Genomic DNA, 23034 nt, shown 5'->3' with positions numbered 1-23034 from the left:
TATGTAGGTCAGTGGTCAATGTGTATGTAGGTCAGTGGTCAGTGTATGTAGGTCAGGCAGGTCAATGTGTATGTAGGTCAGTGAGTGTATGTAGGTCAGGCAGGTCAGTGTAATGGTCAGTGTCAGGCAGGTGAGTTTAGTGGTCAGCATTGATGGGCACTGGTAAGTCACACAACCCCACCCACCCAGCCGGAAAAAAAGCCGTGTCACATACAACACCACAGATCATAGTGGGGTTCTCATTCACCCTGTGCCCCTATTAGAGACACAGGGTGATTTACACATAAGAGGGCTTGGGGAAGCTGGACACAGAGTTTCCAGAGCTCTCCAAGGTAAGCTGAGTTGCACAAACCCCCCACCCAAAGTGACTCCTGTCACACATGGTATAAAAGTTTTTTCCAGACCGATCCGTTTCCATGGAGAACAGGTCAGTTGACACCGACCTCTAGGTGGGGAGATGGGAAGGTCCTGAGTCCCTTATGGTTGCTTATAGGGGGCGGCAAAGTTTCTTTTGGATATTTTATTTTTCATTTTCATCTTTGACTTGTTTTATGTTCCCGACTCCCCGATATGGGGTAACCAGTGAGGATTCACCATTGTGGATGTTAGCACTCTTCCCGAAAAGTTTTCTGTATTGTGATACAACTGTCTGTTACGATGTTCTACCTTCTAACCTTCCAACTGTCTGGCGAATTTCAATAACAATCATTGAAACGAAAATAAAAAAAATGAATATTGTGACCACCAAACATGACAATCTCAATGATGGTAATGGCCCTATTAAGTGGAATATTGAAAACGAAGGAAATATAATATGGAGGTCCAGGAGGTTGGCAATGACTCCCTGGAATCTCACAGACAGACCTGAGGGGTCAGAAGAGGACACAGAAGAAGGACAAGGCAACACACATGGTTTTTATTAGATATTTATTTCCATTAGGAAATACTAATTCGATTCTACAGGCCAACACGGCTTGACAGTGGCATTCAAAATGAGATCAAATACATTTAAAGCAGTGAAAAAACATCTGTTGGTTTGGTTTAAAGGAAACGTCCTGCACCACAATTCATTATTTTCACTTTACCCTTAGTCTGTGCTGCTGGCAACAAGCAAGGGCCAAGTGCAAGGGCCAAGGGCAAGGGCCAAGTGCAAGGGCCAAGGGCAAGGGCCAAGGCCAAGGGCAAGGGCCAAGTGCAAGGGTTCAAGGCAGAACATAACTATGTTCTGCCTTGAACCCTTGCACTTAGCCCTTGCTTTTTCGTCATTGGCTGACACTCTACACCGTGTGCTGGACCTCATTTCTGTCTAGAGCAGGGGTCTTTTTAAACAAAGGGACACTTTATTGTCCATCAGAATTTAGGAGGGCCGGATTGTGGCCAGCGGGGGCAGAAAATGTCCCGGGTCCAGCACCGGTGAGAAATAAAGGGGCCTAAGGGTTGGTGGTCAGTAGGAGGAGGAGTAGGGCTCCTATCAGTAGAAGGAATAGTATCCCATCATTGATATCAGTAGAAGAAATAGTGTCCCCTTGTTGGTGTCAGTGGAAGGAATAGTGCCCCAAGGGCCGCATAAAGGCTAGTAAAGGGTCACATCTGGCCCTCGAGCCGCTGTTTGGAGACCCCTGCTCTAGAGAGCCCAAAAGATCTGATAAGAAGTTGGCTCTTAAGCCGGCCATAGATTGATCACTATTCATTGAACGCTGCAAGGGGCGGATGCCTACATAAGAGGCCGTACTTTGATAAATCCACCCCCATCGTATCAGCTCTGCCCATCATGATACAATAAGCAAGGGGCGGATGCCTCTTCTGTAGGCATCCGCCCCTTGCAGAGTTCAATCAATAATACACCAGACCCTTGCAGAGTTCAATCAATAATACACCCGCCCCTTGCAGAGTTCAATCAATAATACACCCGCCCTTTGCAGAGTTCAATCAATAATACACCCGCCCTTTGCAGAGTTCAATCAATAATACACCCGCCCCTTGCAGAGTTCAATCAATAATAAACCCGCCCCTTGCAGAGTTCAATCAATATTACTCCGCCCCTTGCAGAGTTCAATCAATAATACACCCGCCCCTTGTAGAGTTCAATCAATAATACACCCGCCCCTTGCAGAGTTCAATCAATAATACACCCGCCCCTTGCAGAGTTCAATCAATAATACACCCGACCCTTGCAGAGTTCAATCAATAATACACCCGCCCCTTGCAGAGTTCAATCAATAATACACCCGCCCCTTGCAGAGTTCAATCAATAATACACCCGACCCTTGCATCGGGAGCGTACGCGAGCGAGTGGCTGACTGTTGTCTTCTTTGCGAAGGCGCCGTGAGCTGTTCATGTTCGGAGACTTTCGGTGGCTCCTTCGTGCTCCTTACTGCGCAAGCGCTGCGCCTGCGCAGTACAGGGGGGGGGGCATTATTTGACGGGGGACCATTCTTGGTCGCCCGTGGCATTATTTGACGGGGGACCCCTTTTCAATGGGGTCTTACTAGGAACGTCAGCCCAGGGCAGAGGGTATAACAGCAGATATTGTATAGTGGAGCATGTTGGGATCAGCAAGACTCAAGACCTCAATGACAAAGACACTTCCTTTACTATATAAACTGGTCTGACAAAGAAGGATGCCACCACATAGAATACACATTATGTGTATCTCATTGCCATGTTCTGTTGTAGAGTCCGCTTATTCTATGCTGGACATAACCACCTGAAACATAAAGTAATAGTCAATTAATGAGGGATTCATAATATACATTATAAAGTACCATTTATAAGGCAACATATGATACAGTACTGCTAAGGGTCATGGTTCTACCAATGTCTGGGTACCACCTGTGATCCTGCTACAGTTCATAGTCTGTACCCATGCCACCCAGCCTATATGACAATGGCACCACCTATATCTTTTAGCTTCTCCCCTACTCTTTCCTCTTGGTCTGACATATCGATCTCTTTCTTTGCTCTGGAGATTCAGCATCTATTCAGGATTCATCTTTCTCCAAGAGTCTCTGGAGCTGATAGAAGGTGACACTTCTATAATATAGATGAACCCAATCCCTCTGGTGCCTGGAAGCCCTTAGTGGGTTGAGCATTTTTCTACCCTAGTGTCAGCAGTTGGACACTAGAGGGACCATGATAGGCTAGAAAGTGTTGGCTACTGGCTAGTACCAATTGACTAGTACAATGGTTGACTTGGCTTGACCATATACTTTGCTGTGTAATCGTATGGTTACACCTGTAAGGGGCCCCGGATGGTCCCCAGGGGCCCGACTGTCCCCCCTCCCATTTTTTTTTGCATTACACCTGTTAGGGGCCCGATGGTCCCCAGGACCCCTTACAGGCCCGGCTGACCCCCCCTCCCCCCCTGTTTTTATTTTTTGCATTACACCTGTAAGGGGCTCGACTGGCCCCCCTTCCATTTTTTTTTTAATATTTTTTTTTGCATTACACCTGTAAGGGGCCCGATGGACCCCAGGGCCTCTTACAGGCCCGGCTGGCCCCCCTCCCTTTTATTTTATTTTTTATTTTATTTTTTGCATTACACCTGTAAGGGGCCTGATGGTTCCCACAGGCCCGACTGGCCCCTCTCCTGTTTTTTTTATATATATTTTTTTGTATTTCACCTGTAAGGGGCCCGATGGTCCCCAGTGCCCCTTACAGGCCCGGCGGGCCCCCCTCCCTTTTTTTTAATTTTATTTATGTATTTTTTGCAATAGACCTGTAAGGGGCCCGATAGTCCCCAGGGGCCTGGCTGACCCCCCTTCCGTTTTATTTTTTATTTATTTTTTGCATTACACCTGTAAGGGGCCCCGATGGTCCCCAGAGGCCTGGCTGGCCCCCCTCCCGTGTTTTATTTTTGCATTACACCTGTAAGCGGTTCTCTGCTCCTAAAGCTGTGTAAGGGGCCCCCAAAATTTGTGATGGCTGCCCTGTATGGGTATAATGTTACTAATTCCTAGTACGCATATAACACATAGATAACAAATTAACCAATTACCTAGAACTAGTCAAAATTTTACGATTTTTTTTTTATAAATGCTGTTTATCTGCCTCGAATATAGCTTTGGAGCGATGGCCGCCTATAAGTTCTTTCATAAATCCATTGATGAAGGCCCCCATACATAATACTCATAATGTTGTACGCTATGAAGGAGACTTACCTTGGTGGTGATGGTCTCCCGGGTCTTCAGCCGTAGCTTGTTGACTTGTGATTCAGCAATATCCGCTCTCTCTTCCGCCTCATCCAGTTCATGTTGGACGCGGCGACATTTCGATAGGTTGGTGTTAGAATGCTCTTCCTGATCAAAAGATAAAAGTTGTTTGGTATCAGAAATATATGAAATGTAACCTTGGAAATCTGAACTTTTTGAGGGGAAATTAAAGTAGAACTATAGGCAAAACTTTTTTATTTTTGTTATGGATAGAGTAAGAGACGGTTATATCTCCTGTCATCTGGGAGGTTTAGCTTCACTTCCCATCCCATAGTCAAAACCGGAAGTGAGGCAAATCTCTGCAAAATAAGAGAATTTCCCCAGTATTATTTTTCTGGGGGACAACCTGCAATTTGGGATTTTCTTTTTTACTTTCACTTTCGATGATAACGATAAACAGGAAAAATAGGGAGGGTGAATCTCCTTAGCGGGGGCACAGACCGCAATAAAAACCTAATAGGTGTTAGAATCCACCTTCACTGTGTCCAAAACAAAAAAAGGGCCAGATCCACGTACCTCGGCGTAAATATAAGCGGCGTAGCGTATCTCAGATACACTACGCCGCCGTAACTTAGTGCGGAGGTTCCTTATCCACAAAGAATTTGCGCCGTAAGTTACGGCGGCGTAGTGTAAATGTGTCGGCGTAAGGGCGCGGAATTCAAATGACAAAGATGTGGGCGTGTTTTATGTTAATTCAACTTGACCCCACGTAAATGAATTTTTTTTTAACGGCGCATGCGCCGTCCGTGGGGTATCCCAGTGCGCATGCTCAAAATCACGTCGCAAATAGTTAATGCTTTCGACGTGAACGTATTTTACGCAAAGCCCTATTCGCGAACGTTTTACGCAAACGACGTAAACAACGGAAAATTTGCCGCTGGCCCGACGTCCATACTTAACATTGCGTACGCCTCATAGACCCAGGGGTAACGTTACGCCGAAAAAAGCCTTACGTAAACGACGTAAAAAAATGCGCCGGCCAGACGTACGTTCTGAGAATCGGCGTATCTAGCTAATTTGCATACTCTACGCGGAAATCAACGGAAGCGCCACCTAGCGGCCAGCGTAAATATACACCTAAGATTCGACGGCGTACTAAGATGTACGTCAGTCGGATCTAGCCCCCATTCAGGCGTATCTTGTTTTGTGGATACAAAACAAAGATACGCCGGAGCATCCTAGAAGTTACGCGGCGTATCAATAGATACGCCAACGTAACTTCTTTGTGGATCTGGCCCAAATTTTTTTTACTTTAATTATACTTTAATATGGCTACTAATACTATGAGTATTGGGTGTGTAGCCAGGAACTGGCTATTATGCCTGCGTTCCGTCAAATATGGCAACCTGGCAGAATTGGTAACGGAAGGGACGTTCCGTCGCCGCCATCTTGCTACACCCCACACTCCTCCACAGTAATGATACACCAGGAAGGGGGCAAGCGTAAATCTTGTTACACCAACCTGAGTTTTGCATTTCACCGTGATTTTTAACAGGAAACGCAGCATATATGTGGAAATACAGGATTTGGATATCCGACAGACTGTTTAATTCTGCACTGACTGTCTTTGAAATTGTCCCAGCCCCTGTTCAAATCCAATCCGGGGACAAAACCGGGGACAGACTTGGTCCTGGGACAGTGTCCTCAATCCGGGAATGTCTGGTCACCCTACACTACGGGACAGGTCCCACTCACACTTACCGCCGCCTCGGTCAGCCTCTTGTAGGATTTCACTTTCAGCTGTAGTTTGTCCACCAGATCTTGGAGTCTCAGATTATTTTTTCTATCCTCTTCAGACTGCCATAAAAAGATTGTTAAGTTAACTGGTATATCCAAAAGGGAAAGCAACACAATCCCAAGAGTATCAATATGTACCTGAAATGTTAGCTCTTTAACACGTCTTTCAAATTTCCGAATACCTTTAATAACGTCAACACTCCTCTTCTGCTCCATATCCAGCTCTGTTTCCAGTTCTCTCACCTGAAACAACCAATGAAAAAAAATGATTTTCAGGAAGACAGAACCAAATGAAAATGTTCACAGTTCCAATCTGTTGAATACTTTGAAAAGCATTTCTAAAGTTTTGCATGAAAACAAATGACATCCAAGGGTTCTTCTTGACATATGTGTAAACTTCTGAGACTTTCAAGAAAGTCTTTGGCATAGTGGTAAGGATAATGTCTGTGGTTCATAAAACAGATCATTGTAAGAAGACAAGAGTTGCCTGCAGAAGCATAACTAGAATCTTCAGGGTCCCAATGCAAGAAGCCATGGAGGGCCCCCCTGGCTCGTGTCCCTCCCACTGATCCCAGGGCCCTTTACTTCCATCGTGGGACACTTTATTACGGGCCCGCAGTGGGCCCCCTTCCTGCTGTCTTGGAGTCCCCCCACGGAGGTGGAACACCATGGCCCGGTCGCAAGTGCGACCCCTGTGGTTCCACCACTGGTGTCAGTCGTTTTTTTTTATTATTATCATTTTTTTACCATTTTATTTATTTATTTATATATTTTACAATTTTATTTTTATTCTATATAATATATTATTGTAACGGAATGACACTGTAATGGTCACCACCGTTTACGACTTTCCATCCCAGTCACGACAGCTTATTGAAACTCCAATCAACAGGACCCGATCCATAAGAATTCCCCCCCAGACACGAGCCACACAGCTCTGTGCTTCTGGTTTCAAATGTAACGATACTTTAATGGTTTCTTCTCAGCTTTTTATACAGTACCAGGCATTAAAGCAACAATGAGATCTCCACCCCCCTAATCATACACTAAGGCTAATTACTAAACATTCCTTAATCAACAGCATAACAACAAAACACCTTCACCCACTCCGTCTCCGCACACAGCTTGACACCTCTGAGCATCAATAGGCTCTAGACAGTGTTATCACACGTAAGCAGTATTTAGTATGCATAATTAGAGTTCTGGGAGCAGACCTGGGATTAACACCTGTCCGTTACAACACCTTTACACAAGGACAATGGAATGTCTTCCAAGCCCTGATGCAATTAGCATGTCACTAGAAATGAGTCACTATTGACTGGTTGGGCCCACATCTTGCAATCTCTCAAGATCCTGCAATATGAATTATTATTGATGTCCTATCTCATGTAATACATGAATTATGATTCCCTTGCCACCCCATGCCCAAAAGGCACAGGGTGGACTCAGACCCAAGAGTTATCAGTGACGCTGACACAGGAGTATCCCCCATCCTCACAAAGTCTCTTGATGTCCCGGGTCATTCCGTTACAATTATTATATACGGTATATTTTAGTTCCCCCATTGGGGGCCTTTGGGTCTAAACAGACTTCTGATGTTTCCCCTTTGAGTCAGAGAAACAAGATTGAAAACACCTCAATCTCCATCTCTGCACCCTCAGCAGCACAGAATGAATGAACAGGAATAGCTCTGTACAGAGCTTCCCGTTCATTCATTAACTGAAGCATAGTAAACACACTACCAATCACTGGCTCTATTCATTAAGACAAGGGAGGGGCCGGTAAATTACACATTTACCGGCTCCTTCCCCGCTCTCCATTCTGACAGTATCCCGCGTAGCAGCTGGCAGGAGATGGGAGGAGGAAACCTGGCTGCATTGCGGGGGGGCCAGGGGAGCACACAGGGGCCCTTGGCAGCAGGGCAGTGATAGGGGAGCGGCATGGGAAGCAATCTATGCCTTCAATTTCCTTCCTACAGCCGCTGAATATCTGCAAGAGGGAGAGGAGGAGCGGGCATTCAGCGGCTGCATGGAGGGAACAGTTGCTCTACATGCTGCCGCTCCCATTCAGGTGTACAGGGGGACCGGACTGGCCTCCTGGAGATTGGGTCCAGGGTCGCAATGGCGAACCCTGCAACCCCTGTTAGTACGCCCCTGGTTGCCTGGACCTCTGAAATGGATTTTCCTTACTAAACTTAAGAAGGTTTGTATTGTGTAAGTTATTTGAAGGTCGGGAAGACACTCACCCTGGCCTCCAGTTTCTGGAGATGCTTTTTTCCTCCTTTCAGTGCCAACTGCTCAGCTTCTTCTAGACGAATCTGAAGGTCCTTCACAGTTTGATCCAGGTTCTTCTTCATCCTTTCCAGGTGAGCGCTGGTGTCCTGCTCCTTCTTCAGCTCCTCCGCCATCATGGCAGCCTAGAAATCAGAAGACCCCAGAACTTCCATTAAAACGGTAAGCAATTATTCAATGTCATGTTACATTATACCTGTTAATATATCTCTTTCAGGCCAATGAACATTTATTGGTGAGTGTTACAATCAAACTCTTACATCAGTAATGGCTTTCTTAGCCTTTTCCTCAGCACTGTGAGCCTCCTTGATGATGTCCTCAATCTCTCCTTGAAGCTGTGACACATCACTCTCCAGTTTCCGCTTGGTGTTGATAAGGCTTGTGTTCTATTGGAATAAGAAATGATTCTAATGAATGTTTTATTATCCAACATAACCCTAAATTGAACAACTTAGCCAAGAAACTGAAATTTTGAGGTTTTTGGTACCCGTGTGATCAACTTACTAAGGGGGTAATCCACAAAAGGGATACGCCGGCGTATCTAGGGATACGCCGTCATATTCCTGTTTCTATCTATGGAACTGATCCACAGAATCAGTTTACCATAGATAGGCAGAAGATCCGACATGTGTAATTGAATTACACTGTCGGATCTTAAGGATGCAATTCTAGGCCGGCCGCTAGGTGGCTAGGCCATTGCGGCCGGCCTAGAATATGCAAATGAACACTTATGGCGATCCACGAACGTTCCGACGGGCCAGTCGCGCTAAATCGATGTCGTTTACGTCGAGTTACGCCGCGTAAAAATAGGGCTGAGTCCTATTTGACTAAGCCCTATTAAGTATGGCCGTCGTTCCCGCGTCGAAATTTTAAACTCTACGTCGTTTGCGTAAGACATTCGTGAATGGCGCTGGACGCCATTTATGTTAACGTCTAAGCAAATGACGTCGGAGCGACGTCAGTTAGCGCAATGCACGTCGGGTAAGTTACCCGACGGAGCATGCGCAGTACATCCGGCGCGGGAGCGCGCCTAATTTAAATGGGACTCGCCCCATTAGATTCGGCACGCCTTGCGCCGGACGGATTTGAGTTACACCGCCGCAAATTTCCAGGTAAGTGTGTTGTGGATTGATACCTAACTTAGGAAATTTGCGGCAGTGTAACTTAAATCACTTAAGTTACATTGCGCTGCGGGGCTGTGGATTTGGCCCTATGTCTTTGTAGCTACCAGTTAATCTTAAGGAAAATAAGGAATTTGTTTTGTCCTCCTGCATACCGTATTTGTCCCGTAGCTCACAACGTAAGCACATAGTTGTAGCGTTATGCAGCTGGATATATCAGAATTAAGAAAATGTTTTCTGAGCTACGTAAGTCAGCAAAGCATCTAAATATTTGCTGCAATGTGGCAGATTTGGCCCTTGGTGTCCATCGCGCCAAGCAATAAAGTCAAAAGTCTCGGAGTCATCTTTGACTCAGACATGACGATGGATGCACAAATAGGATCAGTCGTCAGCGGTTCTCATCATCTGCTCCGCATGCTACGTAGACTCATCCCCTTCATCCCGGAAGAGGACACAGCAGTAGTGGTTGGAACTATCATCAACTCACGACTCGACTACGCAAACTCCCTCTACCTAGGACTACCGAAATACCAGATTTAACGTCTACAAGTCGTCCAGAACACGGCAGCCAGACTGGTAACAGGTAAAAAGCCGTGGGAATCAGTCTCCCCGGTCTTGAGGTCCCTCCACTGGCTGCCCGTACAGGACCAGTGACATTCAAGACACTCTGCCTCACCCACAAATGTATACAGGGGAACGCTCCCCAATACTTAAGCGAGAAAATAAAACCCTACGTCACCAAGCGCGTGCTCCGGTTAACCAACCAAAACCTTCTCCAAATCCCTAAATCTCGCTACAAATCTAAGGGAGGACGTAGATTTTCGGTCCAAGGACCACGGCTCTGGAATGCTCTACCCACGACCATCCGCTTGGAAGAAAACCATCTGGCCTTTAGGAAAAAACGAAAGACCCACCTCTTCTGAAAGACCTGTACGACTCTGGATGCCAAGCGCCTTGAGGCGATTAGGTTAGCATTTGTTGCGCTATACAAGTTACTCACTCACTCACTCTTTTTACATCTAATCACCATTTGTTGGGGGCTCTGAAGGCTAATGCCAGCTGGAACAGAAACCAGGGTGCCCACAGGCAATTAAGGCACTTGAGAAATTCCCCCGGGATGCGCCCAGTTCCCCTTGATTTGAATGGATCTACCTTATCTGGCCATGGGCTGGGAAGGCAGAGAGTCCGCGATGTCTGTGCCCCCTGGAAGTGGATACCCTAGTGGTGCTCTTAGTAACACTTGGGTGTGGAACCCCGCAGTGTGAAAAGGCACAAGGTCACAGCACCAAAAACTTTTTTCTGCAATGCGCCTTTTAGGGCTAGGTCTTTTGGCCAGGGCCATTTTTGTTACCAGGCCTCAGGGCCTAGCCAGTGCACATTGCACAGTCACTTATTTAAATTATTTATTTTTCTCCACGTTTTGTCACTTTCACCTTTGTGTGTGTTTATTCTCACAGGATGGAGGGTGTGAATCCTCGGATGTGTGGCCATCAGGTTCCTTCCTCCCCTAAACCTGGGGCGGGATCTCTCTTTGGGAGAGACCCTCAACCTAGTCGGTGGTTGGCTTCGGCTGGTCACGTGGAGAGGGGTCCGCCAGGCCTTCTGGCTAGGCGGACCATGTCATACCCTATGTTGCTGCCAGGAGCCTTACGCCCCAGTACCTACCCCTTCGGGGGGTGGACAAAGCATACCCAGGGCCGCAATCAGGGGGGTACAGGCAGTACACCTGTAAGGGGCCCAGAGGTCCCCAGGGGCCCGGATGGCAACCTCCCTTTTTTTTTTTTTTTTTTAGGGGTCCGGAGGTTCCCAGGGGCCCGGAGGCCCACAGGGCCCCAGATGGCAACCCCCCCTCGTTTTATATATTTAGAGGTCCCCAGGGCCCCGGATGGCAACCCCCCTTTTTTTTATAAAATTATTTTATTTTTTTATTTTTTATATATATATATATATATATATATATATATATATATATATATATTTTTTTTTTTTTTTTTTTTTATTATTAAAGGGCTCAGAGGTCCCCAGGGCCCTGGATGGCAACCCCCTTTTTTTTTATTTTTTATAAATGTTTATTTTTGTTTATATATATTTATTTTTTATTAAAGGGCCCAGAGGTCCCGGATGGCAACCCCCCTTTTTTTGTAATTTGTAATTATTTGTTTATATATATATGTGTATGTATATATATATATATATATTTTTTTTTATTTTTTTTTATTAAAGGGCCCAGAGGTCCCCAGGGCCCCAGATGGCCACCCCCCTTTTTTTATATATATTTTTCTTTATTTATTCTTTTTTTTGTAAAGGGTTCTCTGCTCCAGGAGGGCCCATGCCTGAAGCTGTGTAAGGGGCCCCATAATTCCTGATGGCTGCCCTGAGCATACCCTTAAGTACACTTTTTATTGTGTGTATACATGCACGTTTTTTTTTTTTGTTTATTCCTTTTCAGCACTGCCGCGGATTAAAAAAATAAATCTATTTACCATCTGTTGTTTCAGCCATAGTACATTGAAATGTTTTCTTTCCAGCCCTACCTGAGAATGCAGCAATTGGACACGCTCAGTGGTATCTAGAAGCTCTTGTTCCGCCACCTTCCGGGACCTCTCGGTCTGTTCTAGAGCCGCTCTCAACTCCTCGATTTCTGCCACCATCAAGTTATTCCTGCGTTCAACTATGGCGAGCTGCTCCTTCAGATCTTCTTGTCCGCGAAGAGCATCATCAAGGTGGATCTGAGTATCCTAAGAAAGGAAGAGCAGACAGAATATTTGGTTTGTAGGTCACACTCTGGGGCAGATCCTCAAAGAAATTACGCCGGCGTATCTCTTGATACGCCGCGTAATTTCAAATTTTGCGCGTCGTATCTTTGTTTTGGTATCCACAAAACAAGATACGACGGCATCTGGGTTAGATTCGACAGGCGTACGCCTTAGTACGCCGCCGGATCTTAGATGCAATTTTCCAGCGGCCGCTAGGTGGCGTTTCCGTCGTATTCCGCATCGAGTATGCAAATTAGCCATTTCCGACGATCCACGAACGTACGAGCGGCCGTCGCATTTTTTTACGTCGTTTCCGTTCGGCTTTTTCCGGCGTATAGTTAAAGCTGCTATATGGTTGCGTACTCAATGTTAAGTGTGGCCGTCGTTCCCGCGTCTAATTTTGAAAATTTGACATCGTTTGCGGAAGTCGTCCGTGAATGGGGCTGGACGCCATTTACGTTCACGTAGAAAACAATGACGTCCTTGCGACGTCATTTGGAGCAATGCACCCTGGGAGTTATTACGGACGGCGCATGCGCCGTTCGTTCGGCGCGGGGACGCGCTTCATTTAAATGAAACACGCCCCCTACCTGCCGCATTTGAATTTCACGCCCTTACGCCGCGAGAGATACACTACGCCGCCATAACTTACGGGGTGGAAACGTTGAGGATTCAAACAAATGCAAAGTAAGTTACAGCGGCGTAGCGTATCTCATACGCTGTGCCCTGCGCCGATGTATGTGGATCTGCCCCTCTATGTTTAGTGCTTCTGGCACACTGATGGCTGAGAGAACTTTAAAGGGGTTGTAAAGGTTTGTTTTTTATTTTCTAAATCGGTTCCTTTAAGCTCGTGCATTGTTGGTTCACTTGGTTCACTTACCTTTTCCTTCGATTTCCCTTCTAAATGTTTTTTTTCTTTGTCTGAACTTCTCACTTCCTGTTTCTCCTCAGTAAGCTTGCCCCCATCATCCGAGCTGTTCTGGCTTGGGGTTAGTCAGCATGCTCATCCCCTCCCTTGGGACTACATCGCAGGCCGTCGTATCTTAGGCATGTTTAAGGCCTCGTACACACGACCGAACATGTTTGCTGAAACTGGTCCGCGGTCGTCTGTACGGCCGACCGGACCGGATTCCCGGCCGAGCGGACAGGTTTCCAGCGGACAAATGTTTCTTAGCATGCTAAGAAACATGTCCGCTGGAAGCCTGTCAGTCGAACATGTTCGGTCGTCTGTATGACTCACCGGACATGTCCGCTTGGCCGAAAGCCCTCACATGCGTAGAAGTGATTCGACGCATGCGTGGAAGCATTGACCTTCCAGGGTCGCGCACGTCGCCGCGTCATCGGCGTGGCCACGGCGCGGCCACGTCACAGCGTATCCTGTCCGCGGGAAATTTGGTCTGATGGTGTGTACAGCCATCAGACCAAATGATCCCAGCGGACATGTCCGATGAAAACGGTCCGCGGATCACTTTGACGCATGCGAGGGCTTTCGGCCGAGCGGACATGTCCGGTGAGTCGTACAGACGACCGAACATGTCCGAAGGACAGGCTTCCAGCGGACATGTTTCTTAGCATGCTAAGAAACATTTGTCCGCTGGAAACCTGTCCGATCCGCCGGAAAATTGTCCGGTCAGCCGTACACACGACCGAACATGTCCGCGGAAACTGGTCCGACGGACCAGTTTCAGCAGACATGTTCGGTCGTGTGTACGAGGCCTAAGTGTATCTCAGTTTGAGCATACACTTAAACATACGACGGGCTTAGATTCTGAGTTACGTCGGCGTATCTACTGATACGCCGGCGTAACTCTTTGTGAATCCGGCCCGTAGACTACAGTGAGCCAACACACTGCAGACAAAGAAATGGCCGAATTTTGTGTTGGCAAAAATATTTGCCGCAAATCAATCTAGTCATTTAAAAAAAAAAAAAAAATATCTCACCCAGCACATTTTATGGGAGATTTGCATCTGTTTTACGTGTGTTCTGTATTGAGGAGAGCTGAAGATCTTCTGTATCTTATGTAGTCTGTGGCAAAAGAACATCCAGTGCTGGGCAGCGGTGTGTACGAACATTCCAGCCATTTGTTCGGTCAGTGAGTGTCAGAAGGACAGAGCATGTTGTACCGTCAGACAGCGTTCACTTCACCTAATTACTTCCCTACCTGTTGTCTTGGCCCCAAACTCCACCATTTAAGGAAAAGTTGGAGGTGAAAATAAACTTGTATTACACTCTTCTGCCCTTAATAGACATACCAAATTCTTCTGGGCTTAGCCAATACTCATTAATCAAATCAAGTACCTTAAGTTGCCCTTGGACGTTGCGCAAGTATTTCTGAGCCTCTGCGGCAATGCGGTTGGAATGACTCAGCTGTATCTCCATCTCATTGAGGTCACCTTCCATCTTCTTTTTGATTCGGACCGCCTCATTTCTGCTCCTTATCTCAGAGTCCAAGGCCGTCTGCATGGTTTCTATTGATCTCTGGTAGTTCCTCTTCAGCTGGTCAATCTCTTCATCTTTCTCTGAGATCTTTCTGTCAATGTCAGCTTTTACTTGGGTCAGTTCCAGCTGGATACGAAGGATCTTGACCTCCTCATGCTCCAGTGCTGCCTATAGAGGGTAATTAGAAGGAACATGTAACAATTAGATAGTAGAGAGGATCAAATGGTTAGTCTAGTGCAGTGGTCTCCAAACTGTGGCCCCTCGGCCACCATTCCTCCCAATGACACCAACAAGGGAGCGCCATTCCTTCCACTGACACCAACAGTGGGGAACCATTCCTCTCACTGGGGCATTTGCCGCGTCGTATCGTTATTTGTAATTCACAAACAAGATACAACAGCATTTGGCTAAGATCCGACAGGCGTACGCCTTCGTACGCCATCGGATCTTAGGATGCAATACTTCGGCCGCCGCTGGGTGGAGTTCGCGTAGTTTTCCAGCGTCGGGTATGCAAATTAGCTTTTACGCCGATCCACGAAGGTACGCGCGTTCGTTACGTCGTCGCTAGTCGGTTTTTCCCGTCACAAAGATAAGCCTGCTTTTTCATGGCTTACTTTTAGACCAGCTATGTTAAAGTATGGCCGTCGTTCCCGCGTCGAATTTCAAATTAAATTTTTTTTTGCGTAAGACGTCTGGGAATACGAAACAACGTAACGCACGTCGCCGTTCAAAACATTACGTCGGGGCGACGTCATTTCGCGCAAAGCACAGCGGGAAATTTTCGCACGGAGCATGCGCAGAACGTTCGGCACGGGAGCGCGCCTAATTTAAATGGTACACGTCCCATTTGAATTAGACGGGCTTGCGCCGGACGGCTTTACGTTACACCGCAGTAAGTTTACACGCAAGTGCTTGGTGAATCAGGCACTTGCGCTGAAAACTTGCAGCGGTGTAACGTAAAGACGATACGTTACGCCGCCGCGATTCTTTATGAATCTGGCCCTATTCCTCCAACTAATACCAATGATGGGGCACGATTCCTCCTTCTACTGACTACAGGCACTATGGAATTTTTTTACTCCCACTGACGCTGGGGCATTTTCTACTTCCACTGGCCACTCCGAACCCCCTGAAATCTAAAGTACAGTTAACTGGCCCTTTGTTTAGAAAGTTTGGAGACCCCAGGTCTAGTGCAAAGACAGGTTTATGGGTATTTAATTAGTAAACGATACCTCGGCTTCCTCCAGAGATGCTTGCATTTCGCTCTTTTCCATCTCCACCTGCTTCTTGGCTTTCTCCAGCTCATAGATAGTCTTCCCACTGGTGGCCACTTGTTCCGTCAAGTCTGTGATCTCCTCTGAAACATAGCACAGACTAGTCAGTGTAGAGATCACAAATAGGCAATGCAAGGAGGTCACAAAAACCAACAGACCAGCAAGAGGGTGCTTTGGGTTGCTTTATTAAATATAAAAAATAATGATTACCTTTTGATATTGCTATTTTGTTACACAATATTGCTGAACTAAAGCCAAGTGAGCCAACGGTTCCCTGTGTTTCTGCGTGTTATCCAAACAAAATGGAAGCAAACTTATAGACATTCTCAAGGAAAAAGTAATACCTCCTGTTTTTCATTTTTGGTCCATACAAAGATATAGCAGATCAAGGTCCTGGTGGCTCAAATTAGACTGAAGCAGCGCCTTTCCAGTGTTAATGTTTTCTATCATTGGCTAACACTTACGTTGAAGGTTCTTGTTCTCCCGCTTAATGGTCTCCAGGTGGTCTAAAGTCTCCTCGTAGGAATTCTTCATCTTGAACAGCTCGGTGCTCAGAGATCTTGACTCTTTAAGGGAAGACTCAAGCTCAGACTGGGACTCCTCATACTTCTGCCTCCACTCAGCCAAGATCTGAAGAAAGAAAGAAAGAAAGAAAGAAGAAAGAAAGAAAGAAAGAAAGAAAGAAAGAAAGAAAGAAAGAAAGAAAGAAAGAAAGAAAGAAAGAAAGAAAGAAAGGACAATTTCAATGTTTTTTCAATTTTGTTAATTAAAATGGAGGTTCACCCGAAAACTTAGGGCCAGATCCACAAATATCGGGGCGTAACTTAACTTTTCCCATTTAAGTTACACTGCCGCAAATTGTCCAAGTTAGTGCCCGATCCACAAAGCACTTACCTTGAAATTTGCGGCGGTGTAACTTAAATGTGTCCGGCGCAAGGCGTGCCGAATCTAATGGGGCGAGTTCCATTTAAATTAGGCGCGCTCCCGCGCCGGATGTACTGCGCATGCTCCGTCGGGTAACTTACCCGACGTGCATTGCGCTAACAGACGTCGCTCCGACGTCATTTGCTTAGACGGTAACATAAATGGCGTCCAGCGCCATTCACGGACGTCTTAGGCCCCATACACACGAGAGGATCCATCCGCTGAAAAATCTCAGCGGATCGTTTTCAGCGGATGGATCCCCTGGTGTGTATGCTCCAGCGGATCTTTATCCGCGGATATTTCCGAATTCCAGCAGATAAAAACTTGTTGACATGCCAACAAATCTATCCGCTGGAATCGGATCCCACGGATCGATCTGCTGGTCTGTACAGACTCACCGGATCGATCCGTCCGAGGGGATCCCCCGCATGCGTCGAAATGGAATTCCTTATATATATTCCTTATATGACTGCGTCGCGCACGTCGCCGCGTCATCATCGCGGCGACGGCGCGACACGTCATCGCCAGAGGATTTCGGCGCGGATTTCGATTCGATGGTGAGTACAATCCATCGGATGGAAATCCGCGCAAATCCTCGAGAGGATTTATCCGCGGATACGGTCCGCTGGACCGTATACGCGGATAAATCCTCTCGTGTGTATGGGGCCTTAGGCAAACGACGTAGAGTTTTAATTTTCGACGCGGGAACGACGGCCATACTTAATAGGGCTTAGTCAAATAGGACTCAGCCCTATTTTTACACGGCGTAACTCGACGTAAACGACGTAGATTAAGAGCGACGGGCCCGTCGGAGCGTTGGTGGATCGCCGTAAGTGTTCATTTGCATATTCTACGCCGGCCGCAATGGCCTCGCCACCTAGCGGCCGGCCTAGAATTGCATCCTTAAGATCCGACAGTGTAATTCAATTACACATGTCGGATCTTCTGTCTATCTATGGTAAACTGATTCTGTGGATCAGTTCCAAAGATAGAAACAGGGATACGACGGCGTATCAGTAGATACGCCGTCGTATCTCTTTTGAGGATATGGCCCTTAATTTTTTACATTAGATTGAGGCTCATTTTGTGAAGGGGAATCAGGTGTTTTTTTTAAGATTGAAGCAGTACTTACCGTTTTAGAGAGTGATTCGGGACTGGGCGTTCCTATTTGATTGACAGTCTTCCAACAGGCTTCCGACGGTCGCAAACATCGTGTCGCGATTTTCCGAAAGTAGCTGAACGTCGGTGCGCAGGCGCCGTATAGAGCCGCACCGGCGTTCGGCTTCTTTCGGCTACTCGTGACTCGATGTATGCGACCGTCGGAAGACTGTCAATCAAATAGGAACGCCCAGTCCCGCAGCCCATACCCGGAAGCGGCGGAGAAGATCGCTCTCTAAACCGGTAAGTACTGCTTCGATTTTAAAAAAAAACACCCGATTCCCCTTGACAAAATGAGCCTCAATCTAATGTTACATTTTTTTTTTCGGGTGAACTCCCGCTTTAAGTATTCATGTTTCCCACAGGAGATCTAGATGACATTGTTTAATCATTTATGACCATAGTATTGGACTGTAAAAAATATCAGGAGCTTCAAATATCAATAGTACCAGTGGCGGCTGGTGCTCAAAATTTTTGAGGGGGGCGCAAACAAACTGAAAAAAAAAAAACATCAATTGCAGCCACACTGTGCCCATCAAACGCAGCCACTGTACCCATCAATTGCCGCCACTGTGCCCATCAAACGCAGCCACTGTGCCCATCAATTGCCACCACTGTGCCCATCAAACGCAGCCACTGTGCCCATCAAACACAGCCACTGCGCAATCAATTGCCGCCACTGTGCCTATCAAACGCATCCACTGTGCCATCAAACGCAGCCACTGTACCCATAAATTGCCACCACTATGCCCATTAAATGCTGCCACTGTGCCCATCAAACGCAGCTCCTGTACCCATGAATTGCCATCAAACGCAGCTACTGTAACCATCAATTGTGCCCCATCAATTGCCACCAGTTTGCCCCATCAATTTCCGCCAGTTTGCCCTAACAATTGCAGCCACTGCGCCATCAATTGCCGACACTGTGCCCATCAAACGCAGCCACTGTGCCCATCAAACACATCCACTGTGCCATCAAACGCAGCCACTGTACCCATAAATTGCCACCACTGTGCCCATTAAATGCTGCCACTGTGCCCATCAAACGCAGCTACTGTACCCATGAATTGCCATCAAGCGCAGCTACTGTAACCATCAATTGAGCCCCATCAATTTCCGCCAGTTTGCTCCATCAATTGCCATCAGTTTTCCCTAATCAAATGCTGCCAGTGTGCCCCCCCCCCCCCCCCCCTGGCGACACTTAACTGTTTCGGGTCAGCGCTGTCCTCCACAATGTCTTCTCCACCAGTCTTGCCACCAGTTTGCCCCATCAATTTCCGCCAGTTTGCCCTAACAATTGCAGCCACTGCGCCATCAATTGCCGACACTGTGCCCATCAAACGCAGCCACTGTGCCCATCAAACACATCCACTGTGCCATCAAACGCAGCCACTGTACCCATAAATTGCCACCACTGTGCCCATTAAATGCTGCCACTGTGCCCATCAAACGCAGCTACTGTACCCATGAATTGCCATCAAGCGCAGCTACTGTAACCATCAATTGAGCCCCATCAATTTCCGCCAGTTTGCCCCATCAATTGCCATCAGTTTTCCCTAATCAAATGCTGCCAGTGTGCCCCCCCCCCCCCCCCCCCCTGGCGACACTTAACTGTTTCGGGTCAGCGCTGTCCTCCACAATGTCTTCTCCCGTTCTCTTCTGCTATGAATGGACGCCTGATAGGCATTCAATCACAGCGCCTGTCACTTCAGCCAATCAGGTGACACTGGGTAACCAGACCCGGTGCACCTGATTGGCTGAGAGGTGAGTCACTGTTAGAGAAACAAATACATTGTTTCCCTAACACAGCACTACGTAAGTAGGGAACACACAGCAGATGCGCCCGGTGCATTCCAATTTGGAAGCCCTAATAGAGCCCACGGCTCTAATAAGGATGCTTTTTAGAGCCGACGGCTCTAATCAGGCACTTCCAAAAACACCCCCGCCGCTAGAAATTCAGATGCCCGGCGCCCGACAAGGGGCCGGACACCCGACAAGGGGCCGGACACCCGAATAGGGGGCGGCAGTTGCGACAATAGATAGATCCATGCAATGCAAGAATCTATCTATTGGAGATTGACGGGTGCCGGAGAGAGGGGGGCGGCACTCCTGCGCTCTCTATGGACGCACTGCCACTGAATAGTACCTTCCACCCCTGCAATTATGGGATACCTGGCTATTACTGGCCACAAGAGGATGCCATAAAGGGTCAACTATAACCTTCTGCAAGATGGTCATGGGTTTGACATTGTGACAGCTCTGAAAAATACTATGTCAACCATCCCAAAATGCTCCTCTCCCCACTCTTTTCTAGTCACCTTGTCAAAGTTCTTCTGTTTCTTGTCCAGAGCAGCTGCCAGCGAATTAGCCCTCTCCACGTCAATCATCAAGTCCTCTACCTCTGCCTGTAGCCTTTGTTTGGTCTTCTCTAGAGAGGCACACTTTGAATTTACTGCCTCAATATGTTCCTCAGCCTCCTGAAGGCGCTGGGCCAGCTTCTTCCTGTGACAGAAACCAACAGTCATAGTTACTAGTCCAGGTCACCGATCGACTGAGGGACACACTGCCCAGCCCAGAGCAGAGCTGAAGTTCCAACAAAAAATTTAGCGCTAATAGATTTTTATTCAAAAATGTAACACTTTAACACATTTTGTTAGGATACAAATAGTATATCAGTACAAAATGATCCATATACTCTTAAGAGGTAACCAAATGTCCAATCCATATGGCTGTAGTGTAAAAACAATTATAACAGTAATTATAGTTAAGTAAGGCTACTGCCCGCTCGGACCTGAGCGGAGTACTGATAACTTCTTGGTAATGTTGGATCAAGTTGTAGTACCACTTAAAGTGGAAGTAAACCCTCCTATCTTTTTCAGCCAAGGAAGCAGCCATCTTGGGCTTTGTTCAATCTTCAAATGCCATGAAGCTGCACATGTGATCAGTTATGACACCAGCCATTGGATGGTTTGACAGTTTGGTTGAGAGCACAACCAATGTGCAGTTAGCATTCCCGGCATGCCGGGAATTTTAACAGTTTTTTTACATCGATGGGTTTACTTCCGCTTTAAGGACCGCCTAACACTGACATATGTCGGCAGAATGGCACAGCTGGGCACAGGCATGTACAGGTACGTCGCCTTTAAGAGCCCAGCCGTGGGTCGCAAGTGCGCGCTCGCGATCCGGTCCGAAGCTCCATGACCGCGCCCGCGGGACCCGATCGCCGCTGGTGTCCAGGCATGATTAGCCAGGTTGAGAAAAAAACGCAAGCCCATCTAGTTCAACCAACAGAACAAAATAGAATCAATAAAATAAATAAAATACATAAAGTGAAGGTGGCTTTGGTCCCTGAACTGTGCTGGACAATCAAATAAGAGGTCACTCAGTCAGGACCGTATTTAATATTGATTGGACCCTGGGGGGCAAAAAAAAAAAATTGGGCATCAGTTATCCGATTAAGCTGACTGATGATCAGTCTTGCCTACACACCATCAGTTAAAAAACCGATCGTGTCAGAACGCGGTGACGTAAAACACAACGACGTGCTGAAAAAAATGAAGTTCAATGCTTCCGAGCATGCGTAGACTTGATTCTGAGCATGCGTGGATTTTTAACCGATGGACGTGCCTACAGGCGATCGTTTTTTTCTATAGGTTTTTTATCCATCAGATAATTTTAAAACAAGTACCTACTTTTTTAACCGATGGATAAATAACCGATGGGGCCCACACACGATCGGTTTAGTCTGATGAAACCGGTCCATCAGACCGTTTTCATCAGACAAACCGATCGCGTGTACGCGGCATTAGTGTTTCAAAGGTTCATGCTTGGACACATTCCAGAAGCTGAACATCACACTTCAGCTGATCAACTGTGTTCATTGCAGCTGTCAGATCACTAGTTGATTTATTTTTATTGAATCCTGCATTAAATATCCACCCTGATGTCTTCTGATGTGGCTTATTCTGTATATTTTATCTCTAGAACCCCTCTGCAATATGTATACGGGTATCTGTAAATGTTATAAATGGTTTTTCAATAAGTCTGTCTAAATAATAGCCGCCACTTACTTGGCATCTTCCAGCTCTTCTGTGCGCTGAATAGCGTCCGTTTCGTATTTCGTCCTCCATTGAGACACTTCACCATTAGCCTTGGATAGCGATCGCTGTAGTTCTGTCTTGGCCTCCTGCTCCTCCTCATACTGCTCCCTGAGAAGGTCACAGTCATGGCGGGAGGACTGCAAGCTGTGAGCCAAAGCGTTCTTTGCCTGAGAAGTAAATAAAACGGCAACGTCAGAATGAGAGCGAAAATCTGGCGAAAGATACCGTTCCAGTCTAAGGCCTGATCTTACCTTCACCTCTTCCTCCATCACCCTCCTCAGTTCCTCAATCTGCTGGGTGAAGGCTTGTTTGGATCTGGAAAGCTGTGAGACCAGAGACTCCCTCTCCTCCAACTGACGAGCCAACTCCCCTGCATTTATATTTACACGGATAAATACGTAACATTAACTGATATTTCACATTCTGCGTGCTGAACAGTTATACAAGAACATGCACGGTGGGGAGCAGGCCCGGACTGGGACAAAAAAACAGGCCCGGGCATTTTAGACTGAGCAGCCAACTTTTCCAGTGACTGGGGGGCGGTCGGTAGACATTCGCGGGGGTGGCTGGTGGCGGTCATCCACACTGTAATATGCGGTAACACTGTGATATAAAGGGAACTGCACTGTAAAGGGGCACTGCAGTGCCCCTTTACAGTGCAGTCCCCTTTACACTACAGTGTCCCAGTCCTATCGTGGCCACACAATGCTAGTACTGTCTGTCTCCTATTGTGACCACACTGCCCAGTAACACTGACCTGCTCTCTTTTTGGTGGTGCGGTACAGCGTGGCTCTCTGGTGGTGCGGTACAGTGTGGCTCTCTCTCTGGCGGTGTGGTGCAGTGTGGCTCTCCCTGATGGTGTGGTACAGCGTGGCTCTCTGGTGGTGCGGTACACCATGGCTCTCTCTTTGGTGGTGTGGTGCAGCGTGGCTCCCTGGTGGTGCGGTACACCATGGCTCTCTCTTTGGTGGTGTGGTGCAGCGTGGCTCTCTCTTTGGTGGTGTGGTGCAGTGTGGCTCTCC

General features: G+C 47.1%; 1 protein-coding gene across 1 annotated transcript in view; it reads right to left on the bottom strand.

The window, feature by feature from the left end:
- Positions 1–2570: 2570 nt before the first annotated feature.
- The window catches only part of LOC120918955 (myosin-3-like), a 73053-nt gene continuing 52589 nt past the window's right edge, over positions 2571–23034 (bottom strand). The window contains exons 28-40 of the mRNA XM_040330873.1: positions 22264–22382; positions 21983–22179; positions 20231–20414; positions 16295–16460; positions 15789–15913; positions 14416–14724; positions 11895–12098; positions 8500–8625; positions 8194–8364; positions 6087–6191; positions 5913–6008; positions 4161–4298; positions 2571–2707 (exon numbers count right to left, since the gene is read on the bottom strand). Of these exons, the coding sequence (XP_040186807.1) occupies positions 2684–2707; positions 4161–4298; positions 5913–6008; positions 6087–6191; positions 8194–8364; positions 8500–8625; positions 11895–12098; positions 14416–14724; positions 15789–15913; positions 16295–16460; positions 20231–20414; positions 21983–22179; positions 22264–22382 (1964 nt within the window). The 3' untranslated portion in view covers positions 2571–2683. The remainder of the gene's footprint in view (positions 2708–4160; positions 4299–5912; positions 6009–6086; positions 6192–8193; positions 8365–8499; positions 8626–11894; positions 12099–14415; positions 14725–15788; positions 15914–16294; positions 16461–20230; positions 20415–21982; positions 22180–22263; positions 22383–23034) is intronic.

The sequence above is a fragment of the Rana temporaria genome, chromosome 12 (genome assembly GCF_905171775.1).
Source record: "Rana temporaria chromosome 12, aRanTem1.1, whole genome shotgun sequence".
NCBI classification, from domain to species: domain Eukaryota; kingdom Metazoa; phylum Chordata; class Amphibia; order Anura; family Ranidae; genus Rana; species Rana temporaria.
The sequence above is the reverse complement of the archived record's forward strand: the minus strand, read 5'-3'. Positions and strand labels throughout refer to the sequence as shown.